Source organism: Eurosta solidaginis, chromosome 5 (genome assembly GCF_040869045.1).
Source record: "Eurosta solidaginis isolate ZX-2024a chromosome 5, ASM4086904v1, whole genome shotgun sequence".
Classification (NCBI taxonomy): Eukaryota; Metazoa; Arthropoda; class Insecta; order Diptera; family Tephritidae; genus Eurosta; species Eurosta solidaginis.
The window spans coordinates 66,309,742-66,336,978 of NC_090323.1; the positions used below are offsets into that span (position 1 = coordinate 66,309,742).

At 39.5% G+C, this 27,237-nt stretch overlaps 1 protein-coding gene across 14 annotated transcripts in view; it reads left to right on the plus strand.

The window, feature by feature from the left end:
* Nucleotides 1-27,237, plus strand: part of gogo (golden goal) — a 595,526-nt gene that overhangs the window by 550,611 nt on the left and 17,678 nt on the right. For 13 of the 14 annotated variants that reach the window (XM_067791434.1, XM_067791433.1, XM_067791431.1 and 10 more), the window contains 2 exons: nt 18,841-19,165; nt 22,904-23,071. In XM_067791434.1, the coding sequence (XP_067647535.1) occupies nt 18,841-19,165; nt 22,904-23,071 (493 nt within the window). The remainder of the gene's footprint in view (nt 1-18,840; nt 19,166-22,903; nt 23,072-27,237) is intronic. The other variant, XM_067791441.1, reaches the window with a different exon arrangement.

A 27,237-nucleotide genomic window follows, 5' to 3' on the forward strand; every position in this document is an offset into this window, starting at 1 on the left:
AAACAAAAAAATTTTTTTTATATGAATTAATCGGGGATTTCCCCTCACTAGGGTAGGCACCTTGTCGTTGGTGTGAGGGCTTAGCCGAACTCCATAGCGCCCGACTATGAGGCGGAGCTGTTTAGGACTGACATCTACGCCGTTTCGCCTCATAGGAGGGCGGCGGGTTGTCGGTGACCAAGAACTGCCAACCCCTAATCCAGGGTGTTATGCGGACCGTGCCTATTGGACGATTTGCAGCCAGGGGATAAATTCGGCTGTATTCGAACGGAGCCTTCGCGATACCGGGCCATCTCGGGAAGTATTTATGGCCTTACCGCAGTAAGGGGCGCTGCTGTGGCGGACGGTTCTTTCCCCGTATATAATACTGGACCGCTGAGCCCGCCTTGTCGGGCAGGTGGTCGTACGACCAAGATGAACAACTCATTACCTGAACGTAATAAGGAGGATGTAAAGAGGAGGACTGAGTCGCAATCCAGGGACGACAAATACGAATTAAGCGATGCGTCGGACTCGGGGAGCGAGAGTAGTGCTGATTCAATGAACTCCGTGTTGGAGAAGCACACAAATGAAAACGGAGTAGAAGAGTGGAGAAGGGTACGGAGCAGAGGAAGTAAAAGAGCTCTCTCGCAGTACCGTGCAGCACTAAGAATTGTACAACGCTTGGGAGCAGTGGTCGACCCAACAGAAGTGGAGATCGAGCGCTTGGAATGGGCCCATGAAGCGGTAGAAGTAGGTCGAAGGCAGTTCAAAAGGTTTGCTGCGAGAAACCCTCGGTTCTGCAACCGGTACGAGGAGGAAGAAGCGTCGAATGGCAGAATGAAGAGGCAGCGTTCGGCAGAAGGCGACAAGCCTGCTTTCAAGAGGCAGAAAGGACCCAGTCCTAGAGCCGCGAGGCAGGGCAGTCGCATAGACAAGACAAGTAGGCCCAAAGCTGTAAGACAGATGGGTTCCAATAGCGAGGTAGCAACTACCTCGAAAGCTGCCAGTCAGAGGGAAGTTCCAACTACGGAAGTAGGAGATAAGCCAAAGGGAGATAACGCTAAGACTCCGGCTTTCTCGGAGGCGCTAAAGGGAGTTAACGCGAAGACTCCAGTGTTCTCGGAGGTTCCAAAGGGAGATAACACTAAGACTCCTGCCTTTCCCGAGAAGATGAGTGATGTGGCAAAGCAGTCACTGACTGTGGCGCTGGTTGATCGTAGCAGTCCGTTCGGACAAATGACTACTGAAAGGTGGAGATCTGTGGAAAGGGAGCTTATTAGCTTAATGCTTAAGATGATGCGGGAACAACCAAGTAAGCCCCTTCCAACCTTTGATTCGGGGGGATGGTATAATGGTGTGAAGATGATAGCGTGCGACAACATCGCGAGCTTGCGGTGGCTGGAGGAAGTCGTTCCAAACCTCCAAAGGCAAGGCACGAACGCGCGGTTTGAGGTGGTGGATAAAGCGCAAATCCCCACGGTACCAAAAGTTAAGGTATGGATACCATGCGTGATGAAGTCGGAGGATACACTGCGACTTCTGCAGAATCAGAATCCGAACATACCGACACAGGATTGGAAGGTACTTACTGTATCTCGGCCTACCGAGGATGGTCAGTTCTACATCTTCCAAATAAACAAGCAGGCGGAGGATATTTTGTACACGCAGCTTGGCAAAATGTCCTTTGGCACTGGCAAAATTTACATGCGACTCAGGAAAATAAGTCCCGAGGATAAAAATCCTAACACGCTGGAAGTGGGCGAAGTCGAAAAGGACCTCAGAAGCCTAAGGGAAAAAAGACAGGTGGAGGTCCCCGACGTCACCACGAACGTGCAAGAAGAGGACCAAACGCTAAATGGTGCTGTGACTCGCACAGAGGAACACACGGCACAACATTCACGAGGGGCTGAAGGGGGCCTCGAATACTCTAAACCAAAAGGGCAAGAGGAGGACGACGACGTCAAGACGAAGGTGCTGGAGGGGGACAAACAGCCCAATGGTGCTGCGAGTCCTACAGATAAACCTCCAACACAGTAAAGTGGCGTCGAGCGAACTCCTCCTAACCCTTGAGGAGGGTTCGTTTGACGTGGCGCTGATCCAGGAGCCGTGGCTCTCATCGGGAGGAAAGGTTTCTGGACTTAGCGCGCGCGGGTTTGGCGTTTACTACGCACAAGCGGAAGGACGGGTGCGAGCTGTAGTAATGGTAAGGAAACAGCTGCATTCATATATGCTGCCTAATTACACCACCGAGGATCTCGTAGCGGTGGCCGTTGAGCAAAAGAATAAGCAGGCATTTATCCTGGCGTCCTGCTACATGGCCCATGCTGCGGAGGTTCCACCGATGGAGTGCAAAAGGCTAGTACAGGAGGAAGGGCGCAAAGGGCGGTTGGTCATAGGCGCAGATGCAAATGCGCACCACAATGCGTGGGGAGGAGCAGATACGAACGAGAGAGGCGAATCTCTATTTTGTTACATCCTGCAAACCAATTTGCAGATAGCCAACAGGGGAAATGTTCCTACATACATTGGTCCAACATCCAGCAATGTTCTGGATATTACATTGAGCTCCGAGCGTGATATATCAAGGTATGATTGGATGGTTCTCGATAGACCATCCTTCTCCGACCATGCGTATATAAGCTTCAGCATCCCACTAAAGAGGGTAGAGAAGGGAGGAACCTTTAGAAACCCTAGGGCAACGAATTGGACTAAATTCCAGAAACATGTAGAAACGAAACTGGGACAACCCAAAGAAGTTGCTAATGTAGAGGAACTGGAGGAGTCGAATGAATTCCTAACAAGGACGCTTATGACTGCGTATAACAAAGCTTGCCCTCTAAGAAGATTCAGAGGAAAAGCAAAGCCGCCATGATGGAGCAATGAGCTGAGTCTTCTAAGAAGACAGGTAAAAGAAATGTTTAAACTCGCAAAGACCACGGAAAGCGAAGCGTGTCGGGACGAGTACAGGGATCTACTGAGGATCTACAAGCGTGAAATTACCAGGGCGAAGAGAAACTCATGGAAAAGTTTCTGTACGGACATAGAGTGCTCCAGTGAAACAGCATGGTTGAAAAAAGTCCTAGCAAAGGGAAACATAGTCCAGGGACTAATAAAGAAAGAGAACGGGGAATGGTCACGTGATAGTGAGGAATCCCTTGAGGTGCTTCTCGATACACATTTCCCATCGGGAAACGGTTTAGAAGAACCAGCAGACATCACTCACACTTCGATCACGGAGCTAGTGGTGCCGGGCTTGGTGACCGATACCAAGATCGAGTGGGCAGTGAAGACGTTTTCTAAGTTTAAATCGCCGGGCCCAGATGGTATATTCCCGGCCATGCTACAAGTCTCAAGTAGGGCGGTCGTGGAATGGCTTAAAATAATATTCGATGGGTGCATAAGACTGAATCATGTACCGCACTCTTGGAGAACTGCTCGTGTAGCTTTTCTACCAAAGGCGGGGAAGATCGGTCACGTGTATCCCAAAGACTATAGACCCATTAGCTTAACATCATTTCTGCTCAAAACCTTTGAAAGGCTGATAGATGCGTACATAAAGTCCAACGTGGATGAAAAGCTGCTCTCCACAACACAGCATGCGTACACCAAAGGCAAGTCGGTAGACACCGCATTGCATAGGGTGGTAATAAGCATAGAGAAATCCCTGGAATATAAGGAGTATGCTCTAGGAGTCTTCTTGGACATTGCCGGGGCTTTCAATAATGTTGCAAAATGGGCGATTATGGATGGTCTTAATTACATTAAAGTACATCCTGCCTTAATCAGATGGATCGGCTGCATGTTAAATTGCAGGAAGATTACATCACAATGGGGATTGTACGAGGCCACGAAATCAGTGGACAGGGGCACGCCGCAGGGAGGGGTGCTATCACCTCTGCTGTGGACACTGGTCATCAACCAACTGCTCAGGCAATTCGATGAGGGACCCGTAAAACTTACGGCTTACGCAGATGACGTTGCAATTGTCATAAGTGGAAAATGCCTTCCAACGATTAGTTCTTTGATGGATCGGGCGCTTCGGGAAATTCATACCTGGGCATCTAATGTCGGGCTGAAAGTCAATGCGGAGAAGACGGATATGGTCTTGTTTACAAAGAGGTACAAGGTCCCAAATTGGACCAGGCCTAAGTTAGGAGCGGTGACCTTACAGGAGAAACCTTGCACAAAATATCTAGGAATCATCCTAGACAGTAAGCTGTCATGGAAGCTCAACGTGGAGGAGAGGGTCAAGAAGGCCTCAACGGCACTCTATGCATGTAAAAGAATGCTGGGGTGTACGTGGGGCCTATCGCCCTCTCTTTCTCATTGGGTTTTTACAGCGATTGTAAGCCCTATTCTATACTATGGAGTTCTTGTTTGGTGGAAAGCCACACAAAAAACAACATACCTCAAACAATTAGAGGGGGTATGCAGACTATCGATGCTTTGCATTACGGGAGCCCTGAAAACAACCCCGACGGCTGCACTGTATGCCATTCTGCACATTCCACCTGTAGACCTGGTAGCAAAGAACAAAGCGTTAACGACCGCAACCAGGCTCGATGCTTCGGGGCAGCTTGAGCGCCGACCATATGGCCATAGTAGTATAGCGTCCTCAGTCACAAGACGAACAGACTACATGATTCCCTACCTGCACTTTGAGGGAGATCTTAAGGCCACAATAGATGTGGACGGTTGGCGCAAGGGTGCGCAAATGGCGGACGAGGCGATACATGTGTACACCGATGGTTCCAAAATAGTGGAAGGAGTAGGGTCTGCGGTATACTGCGCTGATCCGGAATTAAGCAGATCCTACAGGCTGCCGGATTACTGTAGCGTTTTCCAAGCGGAAATATTAGCCGTAACCAAAGCAGTAGAAACCCTGGAAGAGAATAGCTTAAGCTGCAACCGTGTTAACTTTTATATTGACAGTCAAGCAGCAATTAAGGCAATAATCTCGCATAGCACAGCATCTAAATGCGTGTTAGAGTGTAAGCAGTCTCTGGAGAGAATCGGGACAGGGAGAAGCATACATCTATATTGGGTCCCAGGGCATATGGGAATAGATGGGAATGAAAAAGCGGACGAATTAGCTAAAAAGGGCGCATCCCTTGAAGCTTGCTCCGTAGACGTCCCAATTAGATTGGGCGAGATTAAGCGAAGGCGAGAGGTGCACATGATCGACCAAGCAGAAAAGGCGTGGGTTCAAGCGCGGGGCTGTAAAGTGTCGAAGATTATGTGTAGGTCTTACAACCTTCAACCTTAGACTAACACAGTTGCTTCTATCATTAAAAAGAGAGGACTGTAGACTCATGACGGGTATTCTGACTGGACACTGCCTTCTGGCGTCACATGCCTTTAAATTAGGCTTGGTCAGTGATAGCAGGTGTAGGAAGTGCGGGTTGGAGGAGGAAACGATCGAGCACGTTCTGTGCTCGTGCCCTGCACTTGCCAGGCTAAGACTCCAGCTATTAGGAGTGATACAGCTGTCAGATCTAGAAGCAGCAAGTGGCTTAAGTCCTAGGAAGCTTCTAGTATTTGCCAAGAGGACGGAGTTATTTTATAACATAGGTCCTGGTTTTTGATAGGGTTTTTCAGTTTGGTCGTTAAAACAAACTTCTGGTAACACTACGGACTCAATCAGTCTATGTGAGGTCCTCATGGACCGGCCAGTTCAACCTACCTAATCGGGGATTTCCCGTATTGCTTTAAATGTATGAACAATTATTTCAAGCAATTTTTAATTCTATAATTTATTTAATAATTTGCGGAAATTTTAAACAACGTGACAAGGCGACAGCTGTTTCGATTATACCTTGTAAATCTCTTCAAAGCCTTCCTGCAGACTCCCCACTCCCGGGAGAAAAGGCTTTGAAGAGATTTACAAGGTATAATCGAAACAGCTGTCGCCTTGTCCGTCCTGATGTCACGTGGTTGTTTTCCCAAATTATTAAATAAATTACAAAGTTTTTTTTATTTATTTTTTATCCATATACACATATTTTTTAAAATGCACAAATTATGGTAGGAAAAACAAATATTTTGTTATAGATTTTATTTATTTATAATCTATATATATAAAAGAAAGTGGTGTTAGTTATACTACGCATAACTCAAGAATGGATGAACCGATTTGGCTGAAATTGGTGGAGAGAAAGCTTAGAACCAGGGAACGGACATAGGATACTTTTTATCCCGTTCTGTCTAGGGTCTTGAGATCAAAACGTGGACCTGGGTAATCCTGGGATGTGTTTGTACAATATGGCTTCCAAATGGAAGCTGCTTATGAGTACTTTGATACTGGGTATTTTCGTACCCCTGGGTGACTAGGGTCTCGAGGTATAGGCCAAAACGTGGCCCGGGCCCCCCTAGAATTTGTTTATAGAATATGGATAACAAATGAAAGCTGTTGATGAGTACTTTACTAGAGGGTAATTTTCATACCTCTGGGTGACTGGGGTCTCGAGATATAGGCCAAAACGTGGACCCGGTTACACCTAGAATGTGTTTTTATATTATGGGTATCAAATTGAAGCTGTTGATGAGTGTTTTAGTACAAGGTAGTTTTCCAGTTAGTTAGTATTTACAATGCTTTTTTCCGGGAAGTAGACCAGAGACGGACTGGGACTGTGATTAGGACTAGGACTGGGACTAAGACTGAGACTGAGACTCGGAGCGGAACTGGGACTGAGACCCGAAATGGAACTGGAACAAAATACATACCACCCTCTGGGACTGGCAATAAGATATGAATAAGAATGAGGAAAACTTGAGAGAAGAGAAAAGAGAGAAGGAGACTGAGAAAGAGATAGAATGAGACGAAGATGTAGATATGTGAAGCGAAAGATACGGAGGGAGGAGTTTAGGAAAAAGTGTAGAGGGGCGAGGGCAGAGTTAGACGGAAAAAGCTTATTAAAATGTATGCAGATAGACCAAATTTAGGGCAGAACAACGTCTGCCAGGTCTGCTAGTATTATAATAAATATTTGTGATATTCTGCGAAACAAGTACTATGTGAAGTGTATTATAAATAAACATTACATGTCCATCATTTAAATTTGTAAATGAAAAAGCATTAGAAATAAGGAAGCGTCAAATGAAATTTCGAAAGCGTACATTGTAATTGAGAATAGTCCATTGTACCTAAGATTACTACTAGTTCAATCGTTGACAAACTGACCTTACGGAAAAGCAGTGCATGCACCAATGCTAAACGGACCCTATGTCGGTGGATCGACGATGCTGATATTGCGCCCAATAAATGAATGTACCAGCCTCTTGCAGTTACAAGTGGCGCTTTCGCATATACAGTTTATGCTTTCTCATTTACACCTGGCTATTCTCATTTCCTTGTGACGCTTTCTGACGTTTTCTCAGTTCCAACTGACTATTCTCAAATACAAATTACGCTTTCGCATTTCGGTTTCTCATTTACAATTGACTATTCTTATTTCCAAGTGAAGCCTCCTCATTTAAAACTGGAAACGTTGCAGACCAATTATTATTTGTGCGATTTTCCATACGATTCTTTGCACACTGTAGGGATTGTCTCCTATTATAAACTATATAAGTATGTTTTTCCAAATACTGTCCCAATATATTGTGATCTTTGAACTCAACCATATGTTCGTTTATTGCCTGAACATGGGTATTGGTCGAAGAGCTTTGAAAGGATTTATTGAAGTACCTCAAAATGGAGTGAATTTCGAATGCTCTATCATAATTAGGACCGGTCCTTTACGGTTCTTTAGAATTTCCACTAAAAAGTTTCTATGTTTTCTTCAAAACGGTCTATAGGCATGACATTAGCAATGTTAGCAACTCCCCTAACAGGTTCAGTGTACCAGTAGCTCCGTAATGTAGGTAAGCTCATTACAGATAGTAAAGGATTGGCCTTTTTTAGCATAATGTATTGATTCAATAATTATAACCTTATCAATTATGTTTTCAAAGTCAGAAACCTTATCGAAAATTTGTATAGGTGTCAATCCCTCATCCGGAGTGCAGTTGTTATCAACAATAAGAACCTTACCCAAATCGTAGCCTTTTCCCTCCAAAAAATTATGCGGTAAATATGCGTATAAAAATGGGACAGAAATATTGACTGGCTGGTTTTGCATTACACCTGGCTGAAGAGAGGTTGACCAAGGTTCAATTTAAACAGTAGGTGCGTCAGAATTTTTATCTTTCGCTAAAAATGTTTGGTCCTTTTTGTCGGCGACCGCCGTGGTGTGAGGGTAGCGTGCTACGAAGATCCCGGAGGAGCACGACGCAAATTGGAAGAGAAACTTGGCCTAAAATTCCTTCGGAAGTTATCGCCCTTACATTTATTTTTGTTTTATCAAAAAGCAAAATATCCTCGGTGTCGGTGGTATCAGCCATCAAGACTTCCAGAATTTCTATCTCCCTCATCGAAAATTCTCTGCTGCAAATTTAAGGACATTTCGGCAACGAAATAGTTATCATCACGTTTACGAAAAAAATCCAAAATTATTTAATGAAGAAATAACTGTAATAACCCGTAATTAAAAATTAACCAGATATGGTGTTTAGTTGGAATTAAACTGTTTTAAAAACTAACGACGCGCTAAAACTATTTGAACTTTTTGTCGACTAGTATTTATGCATATAACGTTAAAACTTTCGAAGGTATAATCAAATTTAAGTAAACTGAAGAAGAGATTTGGTTTTCAAGTTTTGCTGCATATTAGGAAAATTTAACGGGGACATATATGTCCCATATGGGTGAAAGTGTTAATAAATATCACAGCCGGTTGTGTGTAAACGATCAGATATTCCGTAAACTTTTCATGTTAATATCATACAAAATAATTTTAATTTCCGCATAACAGTAATAGCATATCTTAGGTGCTGTTTCTGCTGCGCTCGCGGTATTCAAACACAGTTTAATTAAAAAATATAAAAAATCGAAAAAACTGCTTGTCTTCCTTACCCGAAGAAAGTAAATAAACACCGTTTAATAACTATTTAACTAACAAATCCTTTTCATTCGAACTTTATTTTTTTATGTGCTTGTCCTGTTTTCTGCCTGCCAGTCAGATTTCCAAAAAATATCATATATATAATCCTTATTTTATATTTCTGAGTACTGCAGCCCCTTTCTGCTCTCACTTGGAACCGAACACGATAAGTGGGGTACCATTTTAAAGATAAAGATTATCTGTATGTAACTAGCAGTGTATTATTTGCCGTGATGTTTTTCTTTAGTCATACTTTATAAAAATAAAATGTTAGGTTAGGTTTAACTGGACGGTCCATGAGGACCTCACATAGACTGATTGAGGCCGTAGTGTTACCAGAAATTTGTTTTAACGACCAAAATGAAAAAACCCAATCAAAAACCAGGACCTATGTTATAAAATAACTCCGTCCTCTTGGCAAATATTAGAAGTTCCTAGGATTTAAGCCACTTGCTGCTTCTAGATCTGACAGCTGTGTCACTCCTAATAGCTGCAGTCTTAGCCTGGCAAGTGCAGGGCACGAGCAATGAACGTGCTCGATCGTTTCCTCCTCTAACCCACACTTCCTACATCTGCATGTGACGCGAGAAGGTAGTGTCCAGTCAGAATACCCATCATGAGCCTACAGTCCTCTCTTTTTAATGATAGAAGCAACTTTTTAGTCTAAGGTTGTAGGACCTACACATAATTTTCGACACTTTAGAGCCCCGCGCTTGAACCTACGCCTATCCCGCTTGGTCGATCATGTGCACCTCTCGCCTTCGCTTAATCTTGCCTAGTCTAATTGGGACGTCTACGGAGCAAGCTTCGAGGGATGCACCCTTTTTGGCTAGTTCATCCGCTTTTTCATTCCCACCTATTCCCATATGCCCTGGGACCCAATATAGATGTATGTTTCTTCCTGTCCGGATTCTCTCCAGAGACTGCTTACACTCTAACACGCATTTAGATGCTGTGCTATGCGAGATTATTGCCTTAATTGCCGCTTGACTGTCAATATAAAAGTTAATACGGTTGTAGATTAAGCTATTCTCTTCCAGGGTTTCTACTGCTTTGGTTACGGCTAATATTTCCGCTTGGAAAATACTACAGTAATCCGGCAGCCTGTAGGATCTGCTTATTTCCGGATCAGCACAGTATACCGCAGACCTTACTCCTTACACTACTTTGGAACCATATGTGTACACATGTATTGCCTCGTCCAAAAAATAAAAAATTAACAAATTCATTACAAGGTTTTCAAGCCCGACAACATATCTACATAAGCTACAACGTATTCATAAGTTTCATAAAAGAAACTTAGCTATGGAGCTTTACTACAACATCTATCAAGAAGAAGTTTCAGCCATTTAGAACACAACACTGTATCTTAACTGGAGTAGACCCTTAAGAAAGTCTATATGGATTACCAAAGTCCGTGTTCCAGATATTTTGTAGACGCAACACTACAGTACATTGAGAAGTACAACGAAATCTATTGAAAACCAGTACAAAATTTTTTAAGGCTGTCAAAACAGCTTCTCAGCAATTGAATATTAAACTGCATAGAAGATCTGAAATATGTAAAATTCACATAGACATACTATAGCCTTCACGAAGTTCTGTGATATAAGAAAAGTGTCTGCGACGCAGAGATTAAGTGACCTTCATTACCTGAGCAATCTGTGGGCAAAGCTTTTCCATATGTCCCATGTATATCATAGTCATTTTATTGAATCAATTCTTCAACTAAATATTTGAGTGCATATTGCTAGACCCACTGATATGAAACAATATTTAGCAGCTACCGATTCCACATAACTCATATTAATCCCTCGACCTTTCAATTGCGTATTTGAAGTAAAACTAGAAAAACTTTTAAATGCACAAAATGGAGCTTCCAATTTCAAAATTCATTGGAAAATAAATTTGTATAACCCCAATACCTATAATACGAACCTTTGCAAATATTCCAAATCCTTTTCCACGAAATGTTTGTTGTATGCAATAATAGATAATTTTTGACAGTAGATGAGTTCCTGCTGTTTTATTTTGTTGGTCGGCAGAATTTGCATGCAAATTTCATACAGCCATATATAATTTTAATGAAGTGAAGTAGAATTAAGCCAATTAAAACGCAGCGGCTGGGCTGACTAGGCAATGTTATGCGAATGAAAGATGATGCTCCGGCCAAGAAAGTGTTTCTATCGGAACACGCCTATGGAAACAGAGGTAGAGGGTGGCCCCCACTCCGTTGTAAGGACCAGGTGGAAAATGATTTAAACTCCCTTGGTGTGACCAATTGGGCCGGTTGGCGGAGCAAAGGAGCTACTGGCGCGTCTTGTTGGACGGCCATAACCGTTTAGACGGTTAAGCGCCAATTAAGTAAGTAAGTAAGAAGTAGAATAAAACCCCTTCAAATTAATAACAAAATATATAGCTATAAGTATAAAAAGTAAACAACAACAAAATATAACACTGTGCTACAAAAATGAGCTTTAGTTCTGTCCTATGACCCAAATATACTTTTTCGTAAAGGGGAGAAAAAATAAAAATACACGTGTATCGGCGATTTTCATGTACACGTCAGATTTTTTTTATGTATAAAGTATAAAGCTCGTAGTGTTCGTCTGTCCGCCATAAACAGTTTAGTGTTAGAAAGTTACTATTGATAAACTACAAATATATGGAGTAGGATAGGTCGAAAAACATTTTTTTTTTTCGGAAAGCTTTAGTAGTTTACAAATTTAGAGTCCCTTCAAGTTGTGCGAAAAAAAATGTAAAAAAAAATTCAGGAAAATCTGAGAATTGATGAAAATCTATATTTTTTTTAATTTGACGTGATATAGATATATCCAGGAGTCTGCCTGCAAAAATTCAGCTCGATTTGATAACGGAAAAAGGATTAAAAATCGATCCAAAGTCTTTCACACAAGCGGACAGACGGACACTACGAGCTTTATACTTTATACATAAAAAAAAAATTCTGACGTGTACATGAAAATCGCCGATACACGTATATTATTATTTTTTGTTCCCTTTCCGAAAAAGAATATTTGGTTCGTAGGTCAGATTGTGTGTTACGCGGTGTAATAAAGTAGGCACATAAAACCCTTTGCCCACATGTACATGCTCTTATATGTATAGAGCCAAAACATTCAAACAAACCACATTTTTGCTTAGGCTTACACTAAGCTACTAACTATAAGCCTTACGAATACTAGAGTACCTCATCTAAAATATTTTCAATTTTCCTGATTTCTACAAGCTGGTATGTCATTTGACCCCTTTACAAATATTCCGAAGAAAAGTTTGACTCACGTATATGTGTTCAGTTTTTCATACCCCAAAAATTTAAAACATAGAAGGGATGAGGAATAAATACTCTGGTAATATCTTAAAAGCGGAAATCTAGCATACGAAAATAAAATATATATTCAGTGTTAAAAGCCATTATCTTGAACCAAAGTGATTTAAAAAGAAAAGTAAATAAATAACTTATTTAAATTGTTTTTCCCAAAAATCCAGCTATCATACATAAAAAAAATGTTTCCCTCGAAAGTCGAAAGAAACAACTGTCGTCTAAGATGTGTAATATATATAGAACAGACGTACGTAATTGACATTTGCGATAAATATCAAATAAATAACGGATCGGTGACCCTCACTCAAAGTTTCACATTTCTTGTTGTCTTCGTGAGATAACAATGACCACGAATCTCATATTTGAACCATAGTTTTTATGTGATATATACAATCGATCTCTAAAATTTTTTCAGACAACAATGTGTGTTTGCAGCATTTGGTTTTAAGCTTCTATCTGTTAAAATTTGGCAGAAATTACGAAAATCTTTATATTTGAACAATCGGTTGTATGGGATATGCGCCATATAGACGACCTATCTTGACTATTTTTTCAGACAACGATGTATGCCTTATATATACCCACATTGTGAAATTCCAAGCTGCTAGCTAATATTGATATACATATATATGATATAGTAGTCCCAGATATATGATATAGAAGTCCGATTCGGTTGGTTCCGACAAATGCCTTATAGAAGACAAAATATACCCGCTGACCAAATTTCATCAATTTATCTCAAAAAATTAGGGAAGAGTTTGCATTCAAACAGACAGGCGGGTGGACGGACATGGCTAAATCTACTCAGATCGTCACCCTGCTCATCTCGGTATACTAATAGGTGGGTCTATCTCTTTTCCTTTAAAGACTTACAATTTTGAGTTTCGTTATAAAATTAATATACCATTTCATTTTCATAAAAGGTATAAAAAACCATAACCATAACCATTTTTAAGGAAAGAGAGGCATTCTAATGTGTACCTACCTATCACGAGCAAATCCCATAAAAATTATAGAAATTTTATTAAGATGGCTTAGCTAGTGTGGTAAAAAAAAGCCAGCTGCCAAAAATGTTTAAGTCCCGAAATTGAATAAAAGCTGTAAAATTCCCAGCCCATGCGGACATTAATAAAACGTCCTTTGCTATTTTTGGAAAGCAAGTCCTTTTTTAGTCCTGCCCAGTTGATTTTAGTCAACCAAGGATGCTTTATTAGAATACTGTTCCTTCATCTATAGGGAACTGAACAAAAAAAGAATTGCGCGAGTCTATATGTGGACATCACCAAAGCATTTGACACAGTGGATCATTCTATCTTACTTAATAAATTATATTATGCCGGGTTTCGAGTAAGAACAACCGGTGTTCTAAGCAATTATAATCCAATTAAAATTGGTGTTTCACAGGGTTCTGTTCTGGGTCCAATTTTATTTCTAATATATGTTAATTCAATTTTCGATATGCCCTTCGTGGGAAAGGTCACTGCATTTGCAGATGATCTTGCTCTAGCCTATGGCTCGTAGAATACTTTTGATCTGGTAGCCAACATAAACCACGATGTACATCTTTTAAGATCCTGGTTTGCTAAACACAAGCTCGTGGTCAGCAATAAAACCAAGCTTATGTTTTTTAGTTTGAATGCAAGAAAGACTGCAGATGTAAATAATGTTTATCACTCCGCGATTTGTGAACGCTTTGCACTTCACGAGCACTTGTGCAAGAAGTTCCTGTCCGGTACGTTTGATCGGCTTGCTACTTGTAGTAGCAATCGTTTCATGATTGGCACTGTTGAGAACTTCCAATACCTAGGAGTAACTGTCGACCAGAATATGAATTGGGGCTGTCACATATTCCATCTAAACGATATCTCCAATATCCTTTACGCCGTTTTTATCATCTAAGAAGTTGCTGTTCTAGCTCTAATCTTAAAGCCGTCTATTATGCTTTCTTTAATTCTAAATGAATGTATGGAATCAGCTGCTGGGGAGGCGCTACCCTTAACAAAATTCAACCTATATTTGTTTTGCAAAAATGTGTTATTAGAAAATTATTTAATGTTAATCGGTTTCGTCCCTCAAGAGAGCTCTTTAGAAGTCTAGCGAACCTTCCAGTAAGAGATCTTTATTATTTTAAAGTTTTAAAGTTTTTTTCATAAGGTGGGGATACCTACATAGTATGAGATCTAAGGACAAACTCACATCCTGCAGTAGTTGTAACTTCCTCGCGAACCACACACTCTAGCAAGTTTTATACGATAGTATCTAGAAAACTTTTTAATGCTTTACCTGTCGAAATTCGTGCCTTACAAAATTTACAACAATTCATGAAACAAGTTAAATCCTTCCTTTTGGGCCTTTCGCCTAACGAAATCGAAGTTTTGCTGCGGACCAATTCATAAACTGGTTTTAATTAACTAATTTTATCTTATATTCATTGCTTTCCTCTGGATTACCTTTATCTTTACGAAAGTTCTATTAACCCTCCGATAGATTGTGGCGTCTGGCCAGACGAGAAGGCTTTATTTTCGTGAATAACTTTACTACTACCCACCCGATCATGAAAAGCTTTAGTGACTTTTTAAGCTTAGAAGCGGTGTTTATAATAATTCCTAAATCGATATTTTTTTCTTTTTATTTTATCTATTTTTTTGTACCAAAGTTGATTGTGTCACATTTTAGAGCTCTCGTCTGGCTAGACAAACATAGCCTATAAAACCTCATAGATCGAATTCATTTCAAAATTTATCACTAAAAATTCAAACTTATCACAGTGTGCGACGAGTTTTCTTCAAAATTTAAATAAAAATTCAAAAATATTTGTGGATAAAGTTCAAAGTGTAAAATTTCGTCTGGCCAAACGACAACGCTAAGATGTGTTGAATTTACTTACTTACTTACTTTACTTAATTGGCGCTTAACCGTCTAAACGGTTATGGCCGTCCAACAAGGCGCGCCAGTCGCTCCTTCGCTCCGCCAACCGGCGCCAATTGGTCACACCAAGGGAGTTTAAATCGTTTTCCACCTGGTCCTTCCAACGGAGTGGGGGCCGCCCTCTACCTCTGCTTCCATAGGCGGGTTCCGATAGAAACACTTTCTTGGCCGGAGCATCATCTTTCATTCGCATAACATGGCCTAGCCAGCGCAGCCGCTGCGTTTTAATTCGCTGGACTATGTTGATGTCTGCGTATAGCTCGTACATCTCATCATTAAATCTTCTTCGGTACTCGCCATCGCCAACGCGTAGAGGTCCATAAATCTTTCGAAGAACTTTTCTCTCGAACACTCCCAAAGCCGCTTCATCTGCTGATGTCATGGTCCATGCTTCTGCCCCATATAGCAGGACGGGTACGATAAGTGACTTACTTGTAGAGTATGATTTTCGTTCGCCGAGAGAGGACTTTACTTTTCAATTGCCTACCTAGTCCAAAGTAGCATTTATTGGCAAGATTGATTCTTCGCTGGATTTCAGTGCTGATGTTGTTGCTAGTGTTGATGCTGGTTCCCAAATAAACGAAGTCTTTTACTATTTCGAAATTATGGCTACCAACAGTAGCGTGGTTGCCAAGGCGCATATGCGCTGACTCTTTGCTCGATGACAGCAGGTACTTCGTTTTGTCCTCATTCACCATCAAACCCATCTTTACCGCTTCTTTTTCCAGCTTGGAGTAAGCAGAACTAACAGCGCGGGTGTTTAGGCCGATGATATCAATGTCATCAGCATATGCCAGTAATTGCACGCTTTTATAGTATATTGTTCCAGTGCGGTTAAGTTCTGCAGCTAGTATAATTTTCTCCAGCATCAAATTAAAGAAATCGCACGATAGGGGGTCACCCTGTCTGAAACCTCGTTTAGTTTCGAACGGCTCGGAGAGGTCCTTCACAATTCTGAATTTATTCACCGCTAATCGGAGGGTTAAATGCGTTTGTTACATAAATATTATTTATAGCTATTTTCAACACATAATTAATTTTTAACTTCAATATTAAACAGCCCACCCCACTGTATATTCCAGGCATGCTTAACGAACGAAACGATATCATTTCGTTACGATAATCAACGCTAATAAACGAAACGAAGTCATTTCGTTTCGTTTATTAACGTTAAGAACGTCAAATTAACGTTAATTATATTCACGTTAATTATATTCAATAAAGATGACATTTGACACTATGTTAAGTATAACATATAAAATTTCTTACCTTTTCTTATATCTATATGTACATACCTTTAAGTTGTAAGATTTTATATTTAAACTTTTTTTGTATAGTTTGTAATATTGCGGAACTTGTACATAAATAGATATAAGTAAACTGCTCAATAAAAATGAAATGAGCTCTCTTCCTGAAATAAGTTTATATAATTGAAGAATAGTTTTCATCATAATAAGCTTTTAAAAGTAATATTTGTGAAATGAAATGTAAATGATCAAAAACATGTGAAAATGTATTTCATTTAAAGGACCGTTTTGAAAAAGACAACATAGTTTCATCTTTCGTAAATAAAGATAAATCCGTTATTTCTTTTTTGTAAAGAAACGTAGATCGCGAACGTTCTGTTATTTTTTCATGACTTAATTTCGATGCATCAAAATTTCAGAGCTCCATAGAGAATATGTCTTAGTTATAACCAACGAAACTACTAGGAAATAAGCTCTTGCATAGCGGCCTTTGACGTTTATGAGATGACTGATCAACCAGTGGGTTAAAGGGAGACGAATATTCTTTGGTAGGCGTACCTGTCGAAGGTCCGTGGTAAAAAAAAGTGTTTTCTCAGCCGTCGAGAAGTGACTTTTCCATCGAAACAGAGCTTTTATCCTTGATTATAGACCTTCATTTAAATCCTAGTAGCTTAGCAATGGTGATCCGGATTAATTCCATTTGTGCGGCTGTAACTGCACTTAGTACTTTGATCGATAAATTATTATCTTTTTTGGCATAACCTTTGGCAAATTCATGTTTATCCTTTTGGGGAAAGTTCTTCTCGATCAGTGATGATATTACAGGATTAGGGCTCGGAGGTTTTAGAATTACCTGACAAAAAAAAAGAATCTTGCTTAAAATATATTTATTTTATTCGAACTCAAGGCCTATAACCAGGGCTGTTCATATTTTTTTATTGAAGTGCAAATCACAATACATATACAAAATTATATATCCATTTTAAATGTTTAAAGAATTTTGATGGCCCCCTTAATGAATAAATTTTGAATTAAAATTTTTCTCCGTGCTGCAATATTTTTGAAAAATTTATTTTTTTGTCAATTTGTTAGTGTAATTTAGAATATCATACCGAAGTGTGTTGGCTTCATATGGAAGTGGCTTTCCTTTTCACTTCCATATGAAATTCAGGCACTTTCATATGAATCGAATTTATATGTGAGGGGATATGGTAGTGCTATGAACATTTTTTTTATTCAAAGTGAGAACTTGTATCTGTGTCTATTCTTCAGGGCAAAACAAAAACAAAAGTGTATGAGCTGCTCTGCCTATAACAATAATTTTCATGATAACTCTTGTTTTTCTTTTCGAAATGGATCTATCTCCGCAACTATAGTGGGTGGTCGAAAAATTTCAATATTCTACTCCTACTTTTACTCTCCATTTTTATCTTGCTCCCGTCTTACTTTACCTTTATGTACGTATTTCCTTTCTCGTCTTTTCTTTTTGTATTTCACCCTTTTATTTTTATCTTGCTCCCGTCTTACTTTACCTTCATGTACGTATTTCCTTTCTCGTCTTTTCTTTTTGTATTTCACCCTTTTATTTTTCTTTCATTCTGTCTCCCTTTTTTTCTTTCTATATTTCTTTTCTTATGCGGAGATATATCCCGTTTGGCTTATTTCTACAAAAGTTAGTTTCATTACTGAATATTTTGCTCCCCTTAAAATTCATTGCTTTAAATTCATGATGGTCTCAAAACTTTTGTTGTTGTACTTCTTACTTGAGTTAGTTTTTAAGGATTTTTCGTCTGTCTCTATGTTAGTGCCACATACTGTTTTTGCGGCTTAATCTCATTTAAGGGATTGGTTTGGTCCAATGCACAGGTGCTTCTAGAGTGGAGCTACCAGATATTTCTGCTGCTTGAACGGCACCTCGCTTAATTTAATACATAGACATCTCCACCCCCCTAATTTCCGGGTGTTCATCGATTAGAACAAGTTCATTAAATGAGTAGAGTATTTTGCATTTAGCGAAATCGGAAAACAAAAACTTTAAATTTCAAAAAATAAAGGTTTAGTATTAAAAGCAATTAGTTCGCAATAAGTTCCATTTATATCGATAAGTGGAATATAGAAATATATATTGACAGAAATATACATAGACGACGAAAATTGAAAGAGAAGCTTGGCCTAAAATCTCTTCGGAGTTTGCCGCGGCCTCAATTTATTTATTATTTAAGTTGCATCCAAGCAATATATTTTACTGTTTAGATCCGAGTATGAAGGATCTCAGATACTATGCAATGTGACCTTTGTGTTTTTTTATTGCATTCGCAATTTTTTTGTTTTACTAACTTGAAGTTTTCATTCGTTACAGGTGGACGGCGATCAAAATATAGCGCTGAGTTTGAACTTTTTACGATTACCCTGTCCGGCGCAGTACATCAAAGTACGTGACGGTCCGTCGCTCTCGTCTACGCTGCTCATTGAATTGAACGGCGGAAGTAATTTAAATATGCCAACACAAATAGAATCGAGTGGTGCCCAATTGTTGTTGGAATTCTATGCAGGCGAAGCGATTGATGTGGCAACATCCACCCACAGCAAAAACAGCACAAAAGTTGATGATGATGGAGCAGCGGTCGGGGGCGGTGTAATAGCCGCCTGCACTGGTGGCTTTTTGGCGAATGTTGAGCAAATTGGTGAGTTTGCACTGTATAAGTACGAGTTTGCATGCACCAAATGCAATTTTGATTTACCTACACATGCACATGTTTTTTTTTTTTTTTTAATTTACACATACTCCTTACTCCTTATTATTTTATTTTGCTATGGTTCAATGTTTTCACGTACGGCGTAAAGCACATTAAAGTTACGATTTTGCAAATATTAGTTTGTTTGCTAGAGTTCGTGTATTTAGGTCGCACATGCAATTACGAACTGTGGTAACTTGTTTGATAAGTGCAAATGCGCGTTGAATTCGTAGCGTAATGGAATGATGCCAAACTGTGAGCAAAAATTATTTGAATTTGCTTGAAAAAGTGGGGAAAACATATAAAATGGATTAATGGAATGAAAAGTTTGCAAAGTTGTCATTTAATTCACAGGAAATTCAAAATAAAAATAAGTTTGAGTGGAAAAAAATATTCAAAAATATTCAAAATAACACGAACCATCTTTTTGAAAAAACTTTTAGTTATCATGCCTGTATTAAAGCTTCCTGCAAAGCTAATAGAGCTTTGTCAATTGACTTTGAATATTACCATTAGCTTCGTTAGGACCGGAAAAGAGAGACTTCAAACGAGGCGTCTTACTGCCTTGCAACTTCTTTGAATTATGTTGGAGATGATTATTCTAGCAGCAGATCCAAGCCGTGATGGTACATCATATTACAAGGTTGTACAATGTCTGACATACTCCCATGATGTTGATACCATTATACTTAACAGACGCATATCAAGTCTTGACTTTTCTAGATAACACAAGAGAATCAAAAAACAGATTCTTGTGGTGAATAAGAAAGTACGTGCTATTACCCTGGAAAGAGCCGGCGCAATCGTGCCTTCACAGCCACGTCACGGACTTCCTCTATCTATTCTAGCGTTAGAAGCGAAAACAATTTCAGCTAAGAAAAACAAGTACTAATTTGGACTGAGTAAAAAATAAATAAATACTACTCGTTCAATTTGCTGTTCACGGCTATAATCAAATTTGTATTTACTCTGACAGTCAGACTGCACTTAAAGCGCTTGGATCAGTCACATGTAAGTTCAGGACAGCAGAGAAGTGCCACAAATCTCTTAACGAGATTTCTGAGCAAACTTCCCACAGACTAGTGTGGGTGCCTGAATACTCTGATATACCGGGCAATGAGATGGCTAACGAACTTGCTAGAGGGGGCACCTGTAAGCTCACTTTGAAATGGATTTTCTTTAGGGAAGCGCGTGTGAGATGGAGCAATCTCGCATCCTGCTGCCACACCTGTGACCTGAGTGGGACGTGAGACGCAAAAGAAGTATCCTTCTTCTCAGAAGGGGGGACCTATCTCGGGTGGGTGGACCTATAACCGGCTACTTAGCAATCGGGAAGCATGCACAACGCCTGGGTGCTCTCTAAAATGATTACCGCAGCAGCCGCAAAGACGAAGAGGAGATAGAAACAGTCAAGCATTTTCTGTGCGATTGTCCTGCGCTTTGGCGCAAGAGGAAGAAATCTCCCTTCTTTGACGATCTTTGTGATGTGGCTAAGTTGGTACCTAAGAAATTCCTGACATTTGCTGAATCAACCTGTTGGTTTGAGTATGGGAGACTTCCACGGGGTATTACAATGGGACCTTTTTGGGCCTAAGTGCACTGGTGGTCGTACCGTCACTCTAACCTAACCTTACCACCATAAGTTATCGCGAATCAGGGCGTGACCTGTTACGCAAATCCGAAACTCGGCCAAGCCGTTAAGCTCCAATTAATCATGATATTAAAGCTACATCCTCAGGAAAATGAAAGGCAAAAGTGGCAAAAGTAATGTTGGATTTGTCGTGGGAATGAAACGTTTATCCTTAGTGCTAAGTATCAAAAGTTGTGTCGAACGAGATATCCCAATCCCCCACGAAGGAAAATGTTTTCCACTATCCGAATTTAGAGCACGGGGAACAGCAAACCAAAAATTATAAAACCTCTAGAAATGACGGGGTTTCCTCCTTGCCACCTTTGTCAATTGAAAGACATTACCTATTTGGTAAACAGATTTACTAGAGAATATCTGTCACAAATCTTTTAAGGAATGTTGCCAACTATAATACTTTGAGCTGAAAGGTGTATAAAGGAGTAAATTTAGCAATGATTCTATGGGATTTTCGGTAATATGAAAACAATATTGCGAATAAAAGCCAAACAGTTTAGCTGATATGCCCACTGTCATCCGTGGAGGATAAATTGATCTTCTGTGGAGCTCATAATTGTCTTTAGTTTTCAATTTCGTACGAACTTTCTAAACACATGCATATTTTTATAAGTTGAACAATATTAGTATTATTATTATTAGGCCTCGACCTTTATTTAGATCAATTGTGCTTGAAATTTCAGCCTATTAATGTATTTTTTTTCATGTATATAAGTACCCCTTAAAGCTTTTTACTTCATATCACGAAGTGATTAAGAATCACGCCACCTACATAGGAAAGTCTCTCCATTTCCGGAAAATGTGAACCGGCGTTTCATCTATCTTCCAGCTCACCAAGGCGACAAATTTGTGATTTAAGTGAGAGTTCGTAGATCCTCCCTGCTCAGATTTATGAGTTTGGTTGATACTCGCGATGTTGGGAGTATAAACAATTTGGCCTTTCTTTGCACTTGACATTCAATACAGTGTGGTCTGACCTACTTGGTTTCCCAGTTACTTATAGTTTCCCTTGTGTGTGTCTTTGTGAGTCCACAGAAGGGCGCTGGACTATAGAATGCAGCTACAGCATGCTGCTGGGCTAGGTAGTCTGCATGTTCGTTACTTTCAAGTCTCTGATGCCGAGGAACACATCCTAACTAAACCTTGTTTTCGTCTCCCAGATCATATGGGACTTCTATGCATTCATCAACAAGGTTAGAAGTAATTGTGTAAGACTGCATGCCACGAAAGGCAGCCTGGCTGTCTGACATAATGAGGATACTAAGTATTCATTGACATTCTTTACCGCAAACTTCTATTACATGGATTTTTGCCTGAAAAGCAGTGCGGTAGCATCCCATTAATATTGATTTCTCGAAGTTTGGCCCATAAATTTATGGAACATTCTAAAGTTTTTTTTTTTTTATTACTGCAATGTCAGTTCAAAATCTATAATAAAGTTTAGTTATTTATTTAAGCACATCCCAAAATTTTGTATAAGCTACATTCGGCCTGATTTTTTCTTACACTTTGTACTGTAATCGTCCTAAACTTCCCAAGAACTTTTCTCATGTTTAAAGTCTCAGATTAACTACAGGCTTAAAAATATTAACAATTGGTGCTTAGCTGATGAGCGCGAAATAGATTTTCTATATAGTAATTCCCTAAACTAATACAGTCCAATTTCCCAACACTTGCAACAATTTAAGTTTAATCTGCCGTTAGCAATTTGTCCATTTGATATCACTGACAAAAATATTTGTTTTACATTTCCTTTTATTAGAATCTACTCTCGCAATTTGCTGTTTTATGTGCTGTAAGCTTAATAGAATAAGTTTATTTACCATGCGAATATTCCAAATTTTCTATCCTCTGCATTTTTGATTTTTTACTCCCTCCCGCGAATGTCCTTTCGCTTTCATGCTAATGATGTTGACTTTTGCATATTTTGTTCAACTTTTACTGTATTTGTGTGCTATTCAACATACTAACTAAATTTTTACTACTTTCTCGTTGTTTGTCTCTTTACTCTTTTGATTTCGTTTTTTTTTTTTTCTTACTAGCAGCGCGCAATAAAACAACAACTTTGTTGGCCGCAGCCACCAGCAGATTGTCGGCAAAAAGTCGTACCATTTTGCAAAAGCCAAAATTTAGTCGTTCGGAATTTACGTTGGTCCACTTGAGTGCGGTGGTCTTTGCCAGCATCATTATCTTGATCAGCGCCTTGTTGGGTAAGTACCGTAAAAAACCGCAAAGGGATGATGTGCATGAAGAGTGTTTTAAGCGTAATCGTGGTCTCAAGCATTTGGGAAAATGAAGAGAAAATAATAAAAGTAGAGTCGAAAGATAGTTGTGTGTCCGCACAGTATTACATATATATACAGAGGCAGTGACATTTATGCCTTTATTTTCTGATGGGCTTAAAATTTTTGTGAAGGCGCCATAGCACCGTTGGTTGAGTTTAATTTTACTGCACATCATAAAAGAAAAAGTTGGAATAAAGTTGAAGTAAATAATAGGAGAGTACTACATTTATGTATTGTGCGGTTTATTTTTAATTGAAAAAATTTGAATGTAAAATCAAAGGGAAAAGTCGATGGATCTTTGGTTTTATTCCTATCACACACCTAGATCAATAGCAAGCTAATTCAAAAATCTGAAATTTCGAAGATGAATTCTCATTTTGAGTGAGTTGGTAACTTGTCTCCTTAAAAGAAAGTTTAATTGGACTAGGAATCGGTCTCCTAGAACTCACGAGATAATTTTCCTGATGCTAAGTACTTCTATGCCTCGTATGTATAATGCCGAAACAAAAATTCAGGTACACACCGTTTCATGGACTTACAGACTGATTTCGAATTAAAGAAACACTATTACTTATTCTTATTTAGTTTCCGTTTTATTTTAAGTACTACAAAGAAGCTGCCGCGGCTATAGCCACGCTGCAGGAAATCGAACCAGTGCTAAACTAATGTACATCTATCGCATTAAGAAGGTCCTGGATTCAACTCCCCAACATCAAACATTTTGAACAAAGAATGTGATTCTCAAGGAAGTTTTGTTTAGTTTTTTTTTAATTGAATCCTATATAGTTATGCGGTAAAGTGACTTTGCATAATTACGATTTTTGGAAAGAGAATTAATTAATTAATTTAATACAATCAGTAAAATAAACACAAATACCCCACGAAAATGTATAGAAGGCGTTTTTATAAATACATCTGATAAAAAAAACCAACGACTACCTTGAGAAAACATCGAGTAATTTGCTTTGGCAACAACAAAAGTATCGAGTGACGCCTCTTGACAAATATATACTTTTTGTTTCTGCCATGAAAAGTTTCTCAGTGAAAGCTAATCTGCCTTAAAACATGTATGTAGGTCCCGTCCCGCTAACTTGTAAGGAAAAGGAATAAAAGTGTTCAACCCGTTAGAGTTGTCTATGAATAAAATTATAAAACCTTATTTTGTATTTTAAGTTAGGATGTTACGGAAAATGAGTTAACAAAATTTATTAAAAATGTGTTTTTTTGGGGGGAGAATATTGACGCAGGATGGCATTTAATTTATACGTTCACAGAGTATTTTACCGTCGCTCTATTACTATGAGCGTTATTACTTACATGAGGACGTCCAAGTAACTTTAAATACACCGGATTTATATATATATAGAGATTATTATAATTAGAAAAGTAATATTGAAAATATAAGATTAAGTTAGTACAGAGTATATTTTTTGTAAAGTTCATGTAATGTTCTTTCTCGCGCCGCTCGTGTTCAACTATTGTTGTTCGTATATCTTCGTTCAAATACCCACGTCAACAGGGTAGAGTGTTGTAGATATATGGAAAACGCAGGGATGTAATTATGTGGCGTGACAACTCGGCCTTTCCTGACCTAAATCGCCTCGATTTCGTCGTCGGTTTCGAGATCAGGACTATTTCTGCACCATGGCTTCATTTTGTCGGAAGCATATACTGAACAAAATTTCTTACTAGTTATTTGAGCGCCTGGAATGTCTTCCAGTAAATAGCGATCGTTACTTAACACTTTGCGTACGATTTATGGCCCACGAAATTTAGGCTCAAATTTACGTGATTCACCCGTAGAAACTGGTTCATTTTCAATAACTACGAGATCGTCTTCGGCGTATATTTTTGGTTTCTGATGACGTTGGTCAAATCTTTGTTTCCACTTTTCGCGTTCATTAGAGATATTTTCGATGGCTTCATTTCGTTTCTCAGCAGAAGTTAATGAGGACGTTTCGCCCCTTAAGTCATCATGAACAGCAGCAATCAATTGGTTAGTGACTACGTCACGCAGTTTAAAATCGAAAACAAGTTCATTCGGACTAAAACCTGTCGTTGCGTTTCGACGGGAGTTGATCGACCACTGGAGATCTCTTAGCTTAAGATCCCAATCCTTTGGATCTTCGGTAGAAGTTCGCAAATAATTTAGGATGCTTTGGTTTGCGCGCTCCATTTGGCCATTTGCTCGTGGAGTTCGGACCGCTGTTTTCGTATGATGAATATTGTTATTAATGCAAAATTCTTCGAATAATTTTGAGGTAAACGACGTTCCTCTATCAGTAACTATTTGAGAAGGTAGACCAAAATACGAAGTTATTTCGTTTAGGGTTTTGATAACGTGTATGGGTTTTGTGTCGCGAACTGCCTTAACGATGAGGAATTTGCTAAAGGCGTCTGAGATTGCTAATACGTAACAATTTCCGCGTTTGCTGCGCACAAAAGGTCACATGTGATCCAAATGGATACGATGAAACGGTAGAGGTTTAATTGATTCGATGTGAAGTTCACCTTCACTTTTCCCAAGCATTGAATACAAGCTGCAATATAGCTCTTAACATACCTTCTCATTTGCGGAAACCAAAACGATTCTTTAATTCGGTCAAGAGTTTTTTCTAACGCAGTATGTCCTGCTTGATCATGGCAGAATTGGACAATCCCCCATCGTACACCTTTTGGTATAACAAATTTTAAACCATCGGGTTGTTTTTTGTATAAACGGTGGTTACGTAACTGGTATTCTGTTTTAATAGTACTTGTATCTGGTGATGTAATCGTACCTTTCAAAATATTTATGTATTGTCGCAGTTTTTCATCTTGCAGCTGCATTGTAAGCAGCCAATCGTCGATATTGGTCGTTACGTTGAAAACTACACCAGCAGGTTCAACTTCTCTAGCAGGTTGATCCGGCATTCGGCTTAGGGCATCGACATGTTGTAATCGACTGCCTTGACGGTGTATGGTTGAAAATTCGTATTCGAGGAGTTTGAGCCACCATCGGGCAATTTTGGGTTTCATTTCTTTATTATCTTTAACATGTGCTATCGCAGAGAAATCTGTTACTAACCTGAATGGTTTTCCCAGGATGTAAATACGGAAACGTTCTAAAGATTCTACTACGGTGAGAACCTCAAGCTCGTAGCTGTGATATCGGCTTTCGGTGTCAGTGCAATGGCGACTGTAATAGCAAACCTGATGCCATTGACCTCCACTTACTGATTGCAAAAGTACACCTGCCAAACCAACGCTACTTGCGTCGGTATGGACCTCATGTTGAGCGTTAAAATCATATAGAACTAAGACTGGTTCTTGCGTAAGGACACTGACAAGGGTTTTAATAGCGCTCTGTTGCCGTGGTCCCCATGTAAAACAGTATTGATTCGCTTTTGTTAGTAAAACGATTAAGGGTTTCGAAATAATGGAGTAGTCACGTACAAATTTTCTAAAGAAGCCTGTGAGGCCTAAAAATCTTCTTACCTCAGATACGTTCTTGGGTGGTTCAAAGTTTTTAATAGCCGTTACCTTATTCGTTCCAGGTGTAATGCCATTTTCGGTTACTATATGCCCGAGATATTCGATTTTCGTTGCAAGAAACTTACACTTGTCCGCGCGAAGTGTAAGTCCTGCTTCTTTAAGAAGATTTAAGAAACGTTCTAACCGCAAAAGTCCTTCACATATAGTTTTGCTTGGAATAACAATATCGTAGATTAGCACTTCACCTGCATTCATTTTGGATGCGAGTTTATTCATAATACACTGAAAAGTTGCTGGTGCGTTAACGAGCCCGAAAGGCATACGATTAAATTCGAAATGCCCATCAGATGTCACGAACGCGGTATATTTCTTCGACGTTTCTTCGATTTCGATCTGATGATAACCCATACGGAGATCGAGCGTTGTGAAAAACCGATTTCCCGCGAGCTTGGCAAACTGCTCTTCCATGTTCGGCATAGGAAAAGGTTGCTTTAACGTGATTTTATTTATACAGCGATAGTCAACACACAACCGATGTTCGTTGTTCTTTTTTTCGACTAGTACTACCGGCGACGCGTATTGTGATTCACTTGGTCGAATTATATTGTTCTCTAAAA